This window comes from Rattus norvegicus, chromosome 1 (assembly GCF_021556685.1).
Source record: "Rattus norvegicus strain SHRSP/BbbUtx chromosome 1, alternate assembly SHRSP_T2T, whole genome shotgun sequence".
NCBI classification, from domain to species: domain Eukaryota; kingdom Metazoa; phylum Chordata; class Mammalia; order Rodentia; family Muridae; genus Rattus; species Rattus norvegicus.
In genome coordinates, this window is record NC_141534.1 from 209,579,417 (window position 1) to 209,593,518 (window position 14,102).

Here is a 14,102-nt window from a genome sequence, read left to right on the forward strand (position 1 = left end):
TAGAGCAGCCTGTTCCAGTCAGTTCTCTTCTTCCACTTTGTGGTACCCAGACGTGAACTCAGGTCATCAGGCTTGCATTTTGTGCTTTTACCTGCTGATGATATTCCACTGTTCCCAGTTTGCTCTGTGCAGAATGGCCTACAGCTGAGGCTGGCCTTGAATTTCCTGCCTCTGTCTCCTTAGTTCTGGGATAACAGTCTTGTATTGCCATGCTTAACTCCCTCATTTACATCCTTTTGGGATATACCTTGAAATGGAATACATTAATTTAGCTTTTTTCCCTCTATGATGTGTGCTAGCACATGTGTGCTAGGCAAGTGTTTTAAACCATCGAGCTACATCTATAACCTGATAATTCTTTTAACCTTTTGAATAATAACCTTACGTTTTTGAGATGGAGTCTCACTATGTAGCCCTTACTGGTCTGGAACCCACTACATAGACCAGTCTGGTCTCAAATTTGCAGAGATCTCCCTGGTCTGCCTCCCTGCCACTCATGCTGCGCACGCACACAGCATGAAGATAGCAGCAAGCTGAGGCTAAGTAGGAGGCAGCCAGCTAGATACTGTGTTAGCATCTGAGTTGTGAATGCTGTGCTGCTGCTAGAAAGGAGGGGAGGCTTCCCAGGAGCTCTACAAGCCCACTTTGAGTTGGTATTCGCCCAACATGTGGAGTGTTTGTCCTGGACATACCTGTGAGGTCAGTAGGTCTGTCCACAGAGATGCCACTGCCCAGCTCTTAATAAGCAAAGGGATGATGTTGCTGTGATGTCCTTGACTAGTCACATACCTTTAGACCATACATTTAAATTATATTTACATATAATAATATTTTTTGTATTTATATTATATTCTGACTACAGTTTCCCCTCTTTTCCTCCCAGGCCCCCCCCTCCTCCCCCCCGGGCTTCCTTTCAGAAAAGGGCTGGCCTCCATGGATATTAACTAGCCATGGCAGGTCAAGTTGCAGTGAGACTAGGCATTTCCTTTTCTATTAAGGCTAGATGAGGCAACCCAGTAGGAGGAAAGGATCTCAAGGGTGGGCAACAGAGTCAGAGACAGCTCCTGTGCCTACTGTTCTGAGTCCCACAAGAAGACCAAGCTACACAACCATATACATACATACATACATACATACATACATACATACATACATACATACAAACAAACAGCCTTGTTAGTCCCATGCAGGCTCCCTGATTGGCAGTTCAGTCATTGTGAACCCCTATGGGCTCAGATTGGTTGATTCTGTGGGTTTTCTTGTGGTGTCCTTGACCCCACTGGCTCCAACAATCTTTCTTCCCCCTCTTCTCGGGATTCTCAAAGCTCTGCCTAATGTTTGGCTTTGGGTCTCTGAGTCTGTTTCCATCAGTTCCTGGGTGAAGCCTCTTGGATGACAATTTAGACCATACATACATCTGTTATTCTGACTTGGAGAAGACTATATGCAGCACCCCTCCTTACTGCTGCAGGTCGGCTCAGGAATATTCCTGTGCTTTACATGGCGTGCCACGTGCCAGCTGATGGCTCTTACCTACACATGGAGTTTGTGCTGTAGTAAGTCTTATGGTGAACCCACTTTCTGAAGTGTGTGTGTGTGTGTGTGTGTGTGTGGTTTTATGACCAGGTGATTTGCTCCTTAACTGTTGTGAAATGGAAAATAATTTAGAGTAAGTGTGTCTGCCTAAGGCGATAAGCTTGTTTAAAGGGTTAGCTTAGCTTGATGGCTTGTGCAGAGCTTTCAGATCTCTCTTCAGGGTTAGGGGGCCAAAGCAGCTTGAGAGGTGAGGGCCCCGCAGGCAGGCAGGCAGGCAGGCAGGCAGGCAGGCAGGCAGGCAGGCAGGCAGGCAGGCATGCATGCATTAGCAGGTCTCTTTGGCTACAGAGCACTGACTGCCATGTATTCTGGATGGTGGTGTGTGCCACACTTACCAAGTGCAATAGCTGCTCTCCCTGTGTGTGTAGCTGCATGTCTGGATGGAGGCCTGCGCCTTCTTTGAGACTTTTACTACAGTCTGTTACTGTGCTAACCAGGTCTCTACCTTCCTCACCTAGATTAGATGTAAACCTTTCATTGACCTTTCTGCAGGTGACAAGGCTCTTGATGGCTACAGTAAGAAGAAGTATGTCTGCAAGTTACTCTTCATCTTTCTCCTTGGTCATGACATTGACTTCGGACACATGGAAGCTGTGAATCTTCTGAGCTCAAACAGATACACGGAAAAGCAGATCGTGAGTATGGTTGAGGGGCAGGGCCATGTGCCCGTGTGCAGTTTGCAGACTCCTTCTTCTCTCTGTCCCATATTGGGTACCAACCATCTGTGCATCTGGCCTGTGTTACTGGCTGGCGCTGGTTTCTTGTAGCCACGGCCATCCTAACATACTTCTTTGCTTCTAAGGACCAGTTGTGCCCAGGATAGACTTTGATGGGGTGGCCTTCTTTCCACTGATGCTTTCTGCTGGCTTAGGCAGGTAGAGTCTCTGTGCTCACACACCTGTGTCTGTTGCCTACAGCCTCGGTGCCTTCTTGTCACAGGGCCATGTTAGTGAGTACCATGTCAGCAGTGACTTTACTCCATGGCCTTTTGCATGACCACTTGAAAAAGGATCTGTGCCCACAGGGGCAAGCAATAAAGCCAGAGAAGGTGCGGTCTCTCTCTGCAGGCTGCTCAGACTTGCTTAGGTTTGGAGTTTCAGCTCTGTCTGCATTCTATTATAGTAAGGCTGTTTGTGTATTAATAACAGATTTCTCTTTTGGTTAAAAATTTAACTCACAGGGGTTGGGGATTTAGCTCAGTGGTAGAGCACTTGCCTAGCAAGCACAAGGCCCTGGGTTCAGTCCCCAGCTCCGAAAAAAAGAAAAAAAATTAACTCACAGAAATTAAAAAATAAGCCAATTATCTTAGGGTTTTTTGTTAAGAAAATTAGCCCTTTCTATTTTCAGGCTCCACATCCTCACCTTGTAAGTGATAGAATGGGGATATGAGACTGAACAGGTAGTGAGGAGTGGATAGCAGTAAGCTAGGCTTTCGGACAGGTCGCGTGGTGCCAGGCTTGGTTCTGGCTGTGACAGCCCTCTCCCATCCTGACATGAAGACGGTGTGGTATCTGAACACAGATGTGTGAGCTACCAAGAAGGAAATGAGATTTGGGGAAGGACTGAGTGGTCTGGTTTCCTTATGCCTCTGACTTTGTACATATTTTAGTGCATCAGTGCATTTAGTGCATCAGGGCTGGGTGGTACAAAAGTGGTGTTCACTGGTACACTGTCCAAACAGGGGCTGTCTTAAGGGGTGAGTCTCTGTGGCACTCATTGAAATGGTACCAGAGGCTTTCCTGGCTTGCTTCTCTGTACACTGTATGTTAGCCATCTTGTCATACGCTTTTTGTCTCTGCTTTCTGGAAATACAGGGCTACCTTTTCATCTCTGTATTGGTGAATTCAAATAGTGAACTGATCCGGTTGATTAACAATGCCATCAAGAATGACCTGGCCAGCCGCAATCCTACATTTATGGGTCTGGCCCTGCACTGCATCGCCAATGTGGGTAGCCGTGAGATGGCAGAGGCCTTCGCTGGAGAGATCCCCAAGATCCTGGTGGCAGGGTATGTATCTGGGAGCTATACGTGGGCAGCACGTGCTTCTTCTAAACACAGTCCACTGTGTATAACGAGGGGTGCCAGGAAGCCCTACTATAGAGCTCAGAGTCATAGATTCTCTCCGTAAGATCACTAATCATAGAAGAAAACCCTTAGCCTGCCAGTCTAGAAAGGACTACAGGGAGAAAGAAACAATGTTGTTTGGTATAACTCCGAGTCTAATCCCTGCGCAGAAGCAGTGGAGCAAAGGACAAGCCTTTGTGTATTGAGGATTCTACATCATCTCTCTCCTCAGTTCATTTGGAAAGCTGACCAGTGGTGTTGAGAGTCATTCTGGAAGAGTTCGGAGCAGCCCTGGGCTGTTTCAGGCCTCGGGATTGGCAGAGGCAGGGCCAGCTGGGTCATGTGCTTATGCTGTTGTGTAGTCAGTCTACAGACATAGTGGCTACGTTCATCATGGTCCAGGAGACAGGATAGGACAGTTGTTAGTGAACTGGGAGCAATGGCTGCAGCCCTCTGTTACTGTGAAGCTGGAATATAGGTAGGTCAGAGCTAGCCTACATTCTCTACCCAGTCAGCTTTCTGGGGGCCTGGGTGGGGCTGACATGGAACAAAGACTTAGTGAGTTTACCATTTTCATAGTGGAGTGCCTACCCCTGTCCTCTAGTAGGCAGAGGCCAAAAATGCTACAAGTGTCCTCTGCATGGCACAGGCACAAAGCAGAGAACACTTCAGTCTCTGTCGCTGTGCTGTGGTACAGGAGCTTTAAGCCAGCCCTGGCACCTCAATCTTGAGCAATGTGAAGCACAGGCAGGTAGAGGAACCAGGCTCGGGAGAACTGTCCGGTGGAAACAGGTTCAGAAATGTGGATGTGGGGCACAGGATATTGATGAAGAGAAGCATTGCAGAGCTGAGTGGCAATGGGAAATTCAAAGGCTTATGATTGTAGACTGTCAGCAGAAATCATGGAGAATACTGGGTATTTGAGGTAGGAGATCACAGTGGCTGTTGGTTGGGGTAGAGGAAGGGCTAGAGTTCAGACCAGAGAGGAAGGAAGTTGGGCAGGATGCAAGTGTGAGCTGCTAGCAAGGCCTCCCTGGCCATCTTCCCCAGCAGTCACTGTGAAGTCTTGTGGCTGGGCACCTGAGTGTTGCCTGCTATGCCCCATCAGGGATCCTGGCTCAGATGTCTTTGTTACATTGCTGCCTTCTGGCACTGCCACAGGGCTGGTCTAATGGAGCAAGTACAGACAGGGTGATCCTTGAAAAACATCGGAGGAACAGGAATATTTCCTGAGATACACAAGGGTACATGAGAGTGACCACAAGGCCCAACGCTGAGTAAAGGTTCTTTAGCAGGAGACAGGTGGTGTCTCCCAGTTAGAACATGTTGGGCTGTAGGGATAGTTCATGGGCAAAGCTTACCATGGCACCCTGTAAGCAAGTGATGGGACTCAACTGAGCACAGGTGATTCTGTGAGTGGTGTCTGAGCATCACGGTTGTAAGGTGCTGGTCAGTGTGGCTCCTGAGATGGGGGCCAGTGGCTGTAGATGGTGGAGTAGTCTTGTCAGAATTAGGATGTGAGGCTGGAGAGGGTAGTTACATTGGTGCCTTTCTCAGTAGAGGATCAGGATCAGAAAGAATACCTTTGACAGCTGGGAGCTGCTCTGGGCCCTGTGGGTTTATGAGGGTGCTGTTTGTCCTTGCCGCTGGGCTAGCAATTGTTTGCTCCTTTTCTCTGAGTTGCCTGTTAACATCAGTCTGGAAACAAGAGGAGATGGCCTCCTGGTTCAGCATCCTGGTCAACAGGCCCTTCTGTTTCTTATTACCACAGCTATAGTTCCCATCTTAATGCCTTGGGGATTCCAGCTGGTTCTCCACAACCCCCAATCCCCTCCTGACACAAGGTTTCACTATGGAGCTTTGACTGTCCCTAGAACTGTGAAGTTCATGGTGGCCTTAGAGTCACACAGATCGCCTGCCTCTGCCTCCTAACTTCTGGGATTAGGGCATACGCCACTATGCCTGGCTTTCCAACTGGTTCCCATGGGAAGGACGGCCTCCTCCAACTAACATCTTTTGATCAACCTGTTTTTTTCCTCCACTGTTTGTTTCTTTGACTGTTTTTGGGACAGGGTCTCAGTCTGTCGTCCCATTTGCCCCCGGACTCACACGGAGATCATTCTGCCTCTGTCCCCTGAGTGCTAAGATTAAAGACATGTGTCATCATACCTGGCCTCTTTCCTACTTCTTGGCAGGGTCTGGTAGGGTGGAGGGGAGCCCCAGAGCTCCTCTGTCTTCAACAGCAGAAAACAGCTGTCTACCTGTTTGTTGTCTGCATCCATTTACAACTTTATTCTTTGGGCCTCTGGGTGGCCTTGGAAGGAGAAGAGAGAGGACAGCACCTCCTGACACCAGTGCTGCCTCAGGCCCTCGCATGCACACTCTGGCTGGAAGGCAGCACGCATGTGAGGGGTGTGTGTGTGTGTGTGTGTGTGTGTGAAGGGAGGGAGTGCAGCTGCTGCATGTAGGTGTTGATGTGAAGTTGCAGGCTGGGCCAGGACACAACGGGCTTTTTAAAAAGACTGTAGTTAGATTTGGGCATTGTGACTTACACTTGAAATCTTAGCATTCAAGAGGTGGGACAGGAGAATGGCTTTGAGGTGAGTGTATGATACGTGATGAGAGCACCAAAATCCAAAACAAAAGAAAGGCAAGAGAAGAAACCACTCGTGCGTCAGGTCAGGCCTCCAGTCTGACCCTGCTGTAACGAACGGGGTGGGGTTGGAGTAGTCCTGTGATCCAGAGAACATCATCATTGACATGACTGGCCTCTACAGTCCGTTTTGTATATGAGAATTTACAAAATGGGGATGAAAATTTGATGCCTTTGGAAGCCAGAGTGCAAATAGTGCAGGCTTTTGCCTGTAGGTTGGTGTCGTGCCTGAAATGTGTCTTTCAGAGTGACCTATGCAGGCCTAGCGTGTTGAGCCGTGTAGGCCTTCCTACCCACTGGTCTCCTGGTGAACTTCATGTGGTCCTCGCACAGCTCCATCCCCCTTGGCTTAGTTTGTGGTACCTTGAGAAGTCACCAGCCGCTCTCCTGAGTGACTGTCGATGTCTGTTTTCTAGAGATACCATGGACAGTGTGAAGCAGAGCGCAGCCCTGTGCTTGTTGCGCCTGTACAGGACGTCACCTGACCTAGTTCCTATGGGCGACTGGACATCCCGTGTGGTACACCTCCTCAATGACCAGCACTTGGTAAGTGTCTGAGTTTCGTTCCATTCTTAATCACCCTTTCAGTAGCCTTTCAGAAGAGCACTGTAAGGCGGTCCATTAAGAGTCTCAGAATGTGAAGGTGATGCACTGTCCCCTCTGCAGATTAAGCCCCGAGAGTCCATGTAGCAGGGAGACTCTCACTCAGTGCCTGTGCCCCCTATATACTGCTTGTGTGTGCTACGAGGGGTGTGTCCCACCTCTTGGCTAAATTCCAGTGTGCCAGTCTTACTGAATTACCCATTTTATAGAAGACTGGAAGGTCTGATTTGGTGAGCACGACTGCTCAGATGGGCGGGAAGCAGCTGTGAGCCGTGACCTCTGCTCCTTAGACTGTTGAACAAGTGAATCTGGTGACCTGGCTGGGGTCAGGCAAGTATGTTAGAGATTTACTCCCACCCCTGGGAAGATCTGCTGTGAAGGTTAAAGATTGTTAGATGCTCATTTAGGCAACAGTACCTGGGGCTTGCATTGGACATTTTAGTGTGGAGTGGCAGCCGTTCAAGCCATTCCTGTGTTGTGACTTCTTGTGCTTGTTGAGATAGTTAGAGCAGCTCTTGAAGGGAGTGCAGAGAAGGTGGAAGGCCCTGGATGGGAGCCAGTAATGCTGCTTTGTGAGTGGTCCCTGAGCACGAAGACCCTGAAGTTTAAGTCAGAGGATGTTACTGGAGGCCATCAGCTATATCAGATAAATGCTAGTTCACCATTGATAGACTTTTTAAATTGTAACTAGTTAGAATTTCCCAGTTTTATAGCTGGAAAAAAAAATAAACCACAGTTCAAAGAGATTAAGATTCTCAGAGCCATACTGTGCCAGACTTAAACCAGGTTTTCAGAGGCTCTAAGAGTCAGGTGTCACACCAATGTGCAGGTGAACCAGCTGTGAGAAGCATTGAGCAGTGCTTTGTGTTCAGCTCCTCTGGTGGTGTGTCAGTCATCTTGCTGTGGCTTCAGATCATTTCCAGATAGCAAGGCTGGGTCTTTGGTGCCAGGACACTGCCTTTCTTTGGATGCTATGACCCCAGTTTCTTAGTTGCTTTTGGTTTTCACATTACATTATTTTGCTTGCATCTTGGCTCATGACAGAAACTTAACTCAAAGTAGGAAAGGTAAGGGCATCGTGTTCAGACTCACAGGCTTTCCTTAGTAGCCCAGCATGGTCTCCTTTTAGCTGCTTCAAACCCATGTCCAGCTTTGCCAGTGTAGAAGGCCTGAGACACTACTCTCCTAGCCTCATGCTTAGGGACTCTTAAAATGTCAGATGTTTGCTTATAAGTGAGCTTGGTGGGCCAACGACCTGGGGGTGAGATCAGGAATACACAGAAGCCATAGGTAGAGGGATATACACATACATATACAGAGCCATAGGTGGAGGAAGGACCCAGCCCTGATGGGTCATAACAGGGGTTAGGTGGAGCAGATGGCCTAGAGCTTTGAGGACTAAGCTGCTATCTGGGGAAGAGATTTGGAGAGGGAACAAAAGGCCAGAGTTGCCCCATGTCCACCTGGGGACACCTGAATCCATGTACTGTGTACCATAGCTTGCTTCCTGTGAGACCACAGAAGATGAGCAAACCATAGTTTGAAGGGATGCTAAGTCAGTGGCCAACAAGTATGTATTTGCACATAACTTGAGTAGCTGTGTTCTTGTGGATTTGGCCTATTCCAAATGTCAGGAATACAGCAGCTCCTGACTCCTATCCTAACCTTATGGAACTTACATTTGGTTTTGAACCAGCATCTTGCCATATAGCTAGGGCAAGCCTTGAAATAACATTTCTGCTTCTTCCTCTAAAATACTGCGATTACCAGATGTGCCATACTGCCAGGCTAGAGATTCCTTTACTCAACCAAATTCTTACAGGAGGCATGAACTGGAAACAGCTATTTGTTATCCTATGACGGTGGTAGGCCAAGCATGGTAGGCTTGTGGAGGCCGGCCATGCTGCACTGCTGTGTGAGCTGCTCCTGTCTGAGCCCAGGCAGTCGGTGGAGACAATGCAGGGAAGCAGGCTCCAGCCTTGGGTCCCATCCAAGTTAAGACACAGGAGGACTGTGAAAGTTCTGTCTCCCTCTGTAGTGGGCACAGTGATTAAAGGCACATAGAGTAGATGGGGACAGTGGTATAGGTGACAGACAGAAAATAAGGCCCCCAAACTTCCCAGTTGCTGCCTGCTTCACCTGCAAATATCTAGGCCAAGCTGGACTAGTTTCGAGAGACAAGCTAGACCCAGGAAGAACCAGTATGTCCTACCTTGGTTTTGCAAACCTCATGGGTCGGTCAGGGCAGGCCTGGGGACCAGGTGGCCATGTCCCATAGGGTGCACTTTATACGCACTGTCATCTGTGATGCCTGTCTTTCAGGGTGTAGTGACTGCCGCAACTAGCCTCATCACCACACTGGCCCAGAAGAATCCTGAGGAGTTCAAGACCTCTGTCTCTCTAGCTGTCTCTCGACTGAGCAGAGTAAGTCCATGGTGGGGGGAGACAGCAAGGTGGGTTTGATTTTCATTGATTGGCTGAATTATTACTTTACATTTAGAATGTAGGATATTTGGCCCACACTGTAAATTCCAGAATAAAAATTGTTCCTGCCTGGGGCTGGAGAGATGACTCAGGTTAAGAGCACTGGCTGCTCTTCCAGAGGTCCTGAGTTCAATTCCCAGCACCCACATGGTGGCTCACAACCACCTGTAATGGGATCTGGCACCATTAATTAACTCAATAAAATTAAAATTTGCCGTTGTCAGTCCTTGACATGTTTCTCTGTTAGTTGAGAAGCACCCTGCCCTATCCAGTGTACTCACTGAGGGGCAGTTGACACTGCCAAGTGTACCCTTGTCCCTTCTCCTAGCTGGTGTGCTCCCCACTCACCTTCACTGCAGCTAGGACTGGCCTGGCTTTGTGCCTTGGATTTTGTTAGCGTCTCTGTGTCGTGTTTATTTTGTGTGTGTGGACCCTTGACTTTTGTTTGGAGTAGCTGTTGCTGCCTTTCTGATCCTGCAGAAAAGTTGCTCTCCCGAAGGGATGCAGTGTAGTCATCCCTGTCCTCTCAAGCCTTTTGTTTCTTCCTCCTCGCAGACAATCATCAGTGACTGGCTCTGAGCGGCCCAGGGTGTCTCATAGGCTACATGTGTGTGAAATGTTGGTAGCAGTGGGCTGGCATGGCTTAGGCTGTAGGATTTTCAGTGGCTTCCACAGCAGTTGCTGTTACACCTGCAGCAGTGTGGCCCTGCTCTGGTCTTGCCTGGGTGAGTTGGCCTCTTGGACTTCGGTGTCATTGTGATGTGGCCTGGTGATCCGTTGAGCCTGGGAAGCATTCGTATGGATTGGCACTGTTGGCTGCATTCGATTGGAACAGACACTTTGCCAGCACTTACCCTTTGCTGTTCCTCAAAGGTAGTGGGTGTAATGGCCTTCCCTGATCTCTGTGTAGTTGGTGGACATGCTATTTGGCTTTCTTGCTGCTTTGAGACAGACTTTCACTGTGTAGCCCAGACTGGCCTTCAACTGACAGTCCTTCCTCCATGGTGTATTCCCAGTGCTGGCCATCACTGTTTTGCGGAGTCTTCTGGTCAGAGACTTAAGTTGCTGAGCCTCTGGGTTAGCATTGCTAAATCTTGCTATGAAGCCAGCTGCTCTGAGGCCACGTCTAAGTGGCACAACTGGCACTGTTCGGATGTGAGGAGCCAACACTGGACCAGACTGGAGAACCCTCTCCTGCTCTCCCTCACTGTTCTCTGAAGTTTTGCCAGTCTTGTGGTCTCACACAAGTCAGCTGTGTCTCTGTTCTCTATCCCCAAGGTCCTTTGCAAACAAGGTGACTCTGAAGGCTTTTGTAGCTTTGTAAAATTTAAGATTTTTAAGATACAGTACCAATTTAAAGGTCGTCTTCTTTAGACCAGCAGCTCTGTCTATGTTTAAAATGCTATTCTCAGTGACTGCTTAAAATTTTTACTTTTCTTGAGGTGCAGGGAATTGAATCTTCACTTCCTATGTGGTGGGTAAGCACTCCACTGCTGACCTCCGTAATGCGCCTACCATTTGGACTTTAACTGTTATATTGTTATCCTATTCCTCTAAATGAAAAACAACCTTTTTTTTTTTTTTTTTTTTTTTTTTTTTTTTGGCCAGGTTTGGTGGCACCTGCTTTAATTTCAGAATTTGGGAGGTAGAGGCAGGTGGAATTCTATGAGTTCAAGGCCAGCCAGGGCTGTATACATAGTAAGACCCTGTCTCAGAAATAAAAAAATTTTTGTGTTGTGGATTACATATAATTTAAGATTTATTACTTTTTAAAATGTATAGTTCATTGGTGGTAAGTAGGTCCGTAAGTTGTGACTGTAGCTACAACTTTGTTTTTTAGTATGTATTTATCCATGCATACATGAGGAAGTCAGAGATCAGCTTGTAGGTGTCCATGAATTTAAACTCAGGTCATTAGGCTTAACTATAGGCACATTTACCCCTTGAGCCTTTTCTCTGGCTCTTTTATAGCTTGTAAACCTGAAACTGTCCTCATCAAACACTGATGATGTCCCACCTGTCCCGCACCAACCCCTGGCACCTTCTACCTGAGTGCCTCTGACTCTGACAGCACTGACTACCTTATACAAGCACAGTCACATAGCATGATTTCATCTGGCATAATTAATGCCTTTAGGGTCCACCCGTGTTCTTAGACTTCTCAGTATCTTTCCTCCTAGGGCTAAATAATCTTTATTAAGATTTATTTATTACTACTCGTGTGTGTGTGTGTGTGTGTGTGCGCACGTGTGCGCGTACACACACACATACACACATTTATATGTACACATGCTCATAGAGGCCAGAGAGAGAGATGGGTCCCTAGTAGCCATAATTATAGGCAGTTATGAGCCACCAAACTTGGGTGATGGGAACTGAACTCAGGTCCTCTGGAATAGCAGTATGTCTTTTTAATCACTAAACCATCTATCTCTTCAGCTCTGAGAGATGAATAATTGTCTCATATGTATTTTGCTAACTCCTCAGCCTTGGGCTACTTCCATATTTTGGTTGTTATGGATGGTGCTGTTGAAAATGTGGCTATGTAAATGTCTCCTTTAGATGCCTCTTTGTCTTTTGGGAGTAGAATTGCTGGATTAGATGCTAATTTTATTTTTGTAAAGGAACTGACATACTGTTTGCACAGCACCCTTGCTATTTACATTTCCGTCAACAGTACACAAAGGATCTGCTTTTTCCACATCTTTACCAGTGTCTCACTGGGTATATCATGACCCACGGAGGCCAGACAACAACTTTAGCAGTTGGTTCTCTTCCATTTTTTTTAAAAGGACTTATTTTTATTTTACCTATGTGTCTGCCAGCATGTGTGTATGTACATCTCAGCATAGAGGAGAGGCATCAGCGTCCCTGGAATTACAGATAGTTGTGAGCTGCCTGGAGCTGGGCTTGAGGCTTCTAGAAGAGCAGCACAGCTCTTGAACACTGAACCATCTCTTGAGCTCCTCCCATCTCTACATGGGTTCCAGGGGTTGATCTCGGTTGTTAGGCTTGTGGGGCATTTTGCCCACCCATCCAGCCTCCCTTTTTTTGAGACAAGGTTTTGCTCTGTACCCTAGGCTGGAGTTGAGATCCTCTTCCGCTTCCCAAGTATCAGGATTATAGGTGTGCACCGCCATGCTAGTGTGCAGGCAGGCTTGATTTTGTTGCTGGTTTTCCTCACAGGTGTAGGGGGGTCCTGCAATCTTGATCTGCATTTTCCTAGTGATGAAGTTGGGCATCTTTCCATTGTTCATCCACCATGCACTCATCATCTGCACACGTGGCAAGGCCCACTTTTTTTGTTGCCTTTCCTCCCTGGGAGGCAGTGTTGGGATTGAACCCAGGCCTGTGTCTAGGCCCCTAGTGCCCACTCTATCTGAGATGCGTGCTATCGACTGCACTAAGACCTGCAAAGTTTTCACTTTTTATTTTCTTGGACTTTATTGTGCTGTCCTACTTTGTTTCTGTTTATGCCTTCTTGTTGTCTTTCTCCATAAACATTTAGAGTCTCCCTTGCCTTTTTCTTGTAAATAAGTGCATTTGAAGCTGCAGGTTTCTCTCTGAGCATGGTATAGCTGGAAAGCACACACAGGAAAGACACATCATTTGGGCCTGCCTCTGCATTTCCCAGAGAGGATGTGGACCTTGTTTTTGCCTGGCTTGGCTGCTTGCTGTCCACTTACTCTGTCTAGTTCTCTTCTGACTCTGCTGCCTGTGGCAGGGATGTCTACAACCTGAGTCCAGGCTAGTCTCATCAGGATGAGCTTTCTAGAATGTGCTCACTTATGGCTGGGGGTTTACAGAGGTACACATTTAGGGAGGGAGCAATCCTGAGTCCCTCTGATAAGACACAAGCTGCCAGGCATGGTGAGACAGGCCTTTAATTCTAGCACTTGGGAGATAGAGGCAGGTGGATCTCTGTGAGATTGAAGCTAGTCAGGTCTACAGAGTGAGTTCCAGGACAGCTGGAACTGTAGCACAGAGAATCCTGTCTCAAAAAATAGAACTAAACTAAAAGAGGTGAAGAAGACGCAGGGCTGTGTGCTGATGAGACAGCTTAGCAGCTGTGGCCATAGCTAGCCTGGGGCCATATTGGATTAGGAGGTAGAGGTTGTAAGTGGGGCAGAGCTGCCTGGCTCCACTTACTCAGCATGGCTTGGCCGGGCCTTTGGGGTGTAGGTCAGAACGTTTGTTTTCCAGCTCATGAGGAAAAGATTGATTCCTTCTTTAGATGTCAGTGTCTAGTACTAAGGGATGGTTGCTGTGTGTCTGTTGCTTAGAAGCAGCCTTGGTCGTCTCTTCCTCAGGGCACCATAGCCCTTGCTGGCAGCATTTGGATATGTCCCTGAAGGGCATGCATAGTCCCTTTTAGTGTGAGCTGATGTGGCCATGCCAGCTTCTCTTCGAGGGGAGACAGGAAACAGTATTGGATATACCTAATACTAAAAATAATTGTTTTCATGGTACGGCCCAGGGAGCCAGTGTGATCTTCTGTGGGTCCCTGTGGAGTCCTCTGAGGACAGCCTCTTACTCACCTGTCTTACAGATTGTGACGTCCGCGTCAACAGATCTTCAGGATTATACTTACTACTTTGTCCCGGCTCCTTGGCTGTCAGTCAAACTTCTGAGACTGCTGCAGTGCTACCCACCCCCAGGTAATGTTCCCCGCAGTCCTTCTAGGTGTTCTTGCAGCACCTC

The 14,102-nt window shown here is 47.8% G+C and overlaps 1 protein-coding gene across 5 annotated transcripts in view; it reads left to right on the forward strand.

Annotated features, from left to right (window-relative positions):
• Ap2a2 (adaptor related protein complex 2 subunit alpha 2) overlaps positions 1-14,102 on the forward strand; it is a 73,489-nt gene that overhangs the window by 38,236 nt on the left and 21,151 nt on the right. For all 5 annotated transcript variants that reach the window (NM_001438429.1, NM_001438428.1, NM_031008.2 and 2 more), the window contains 5 exon segments: positions 2,089-2,231; positions 3,411-3,604; positions 6,731-6,860; positions 9,240-9,341; positions 13,951-14,059. In NM_001438429.1, the coding sequence (NP_001425358.1) occupies positions 2,181-2,231; positions 3,411-3,604; positions 6,731-6,860; positions 9,240-9,341; positions 13,951-14,059 (586 nt within the window). In that variant the 5' untranslated portion in view covers positions 2,089-2,180.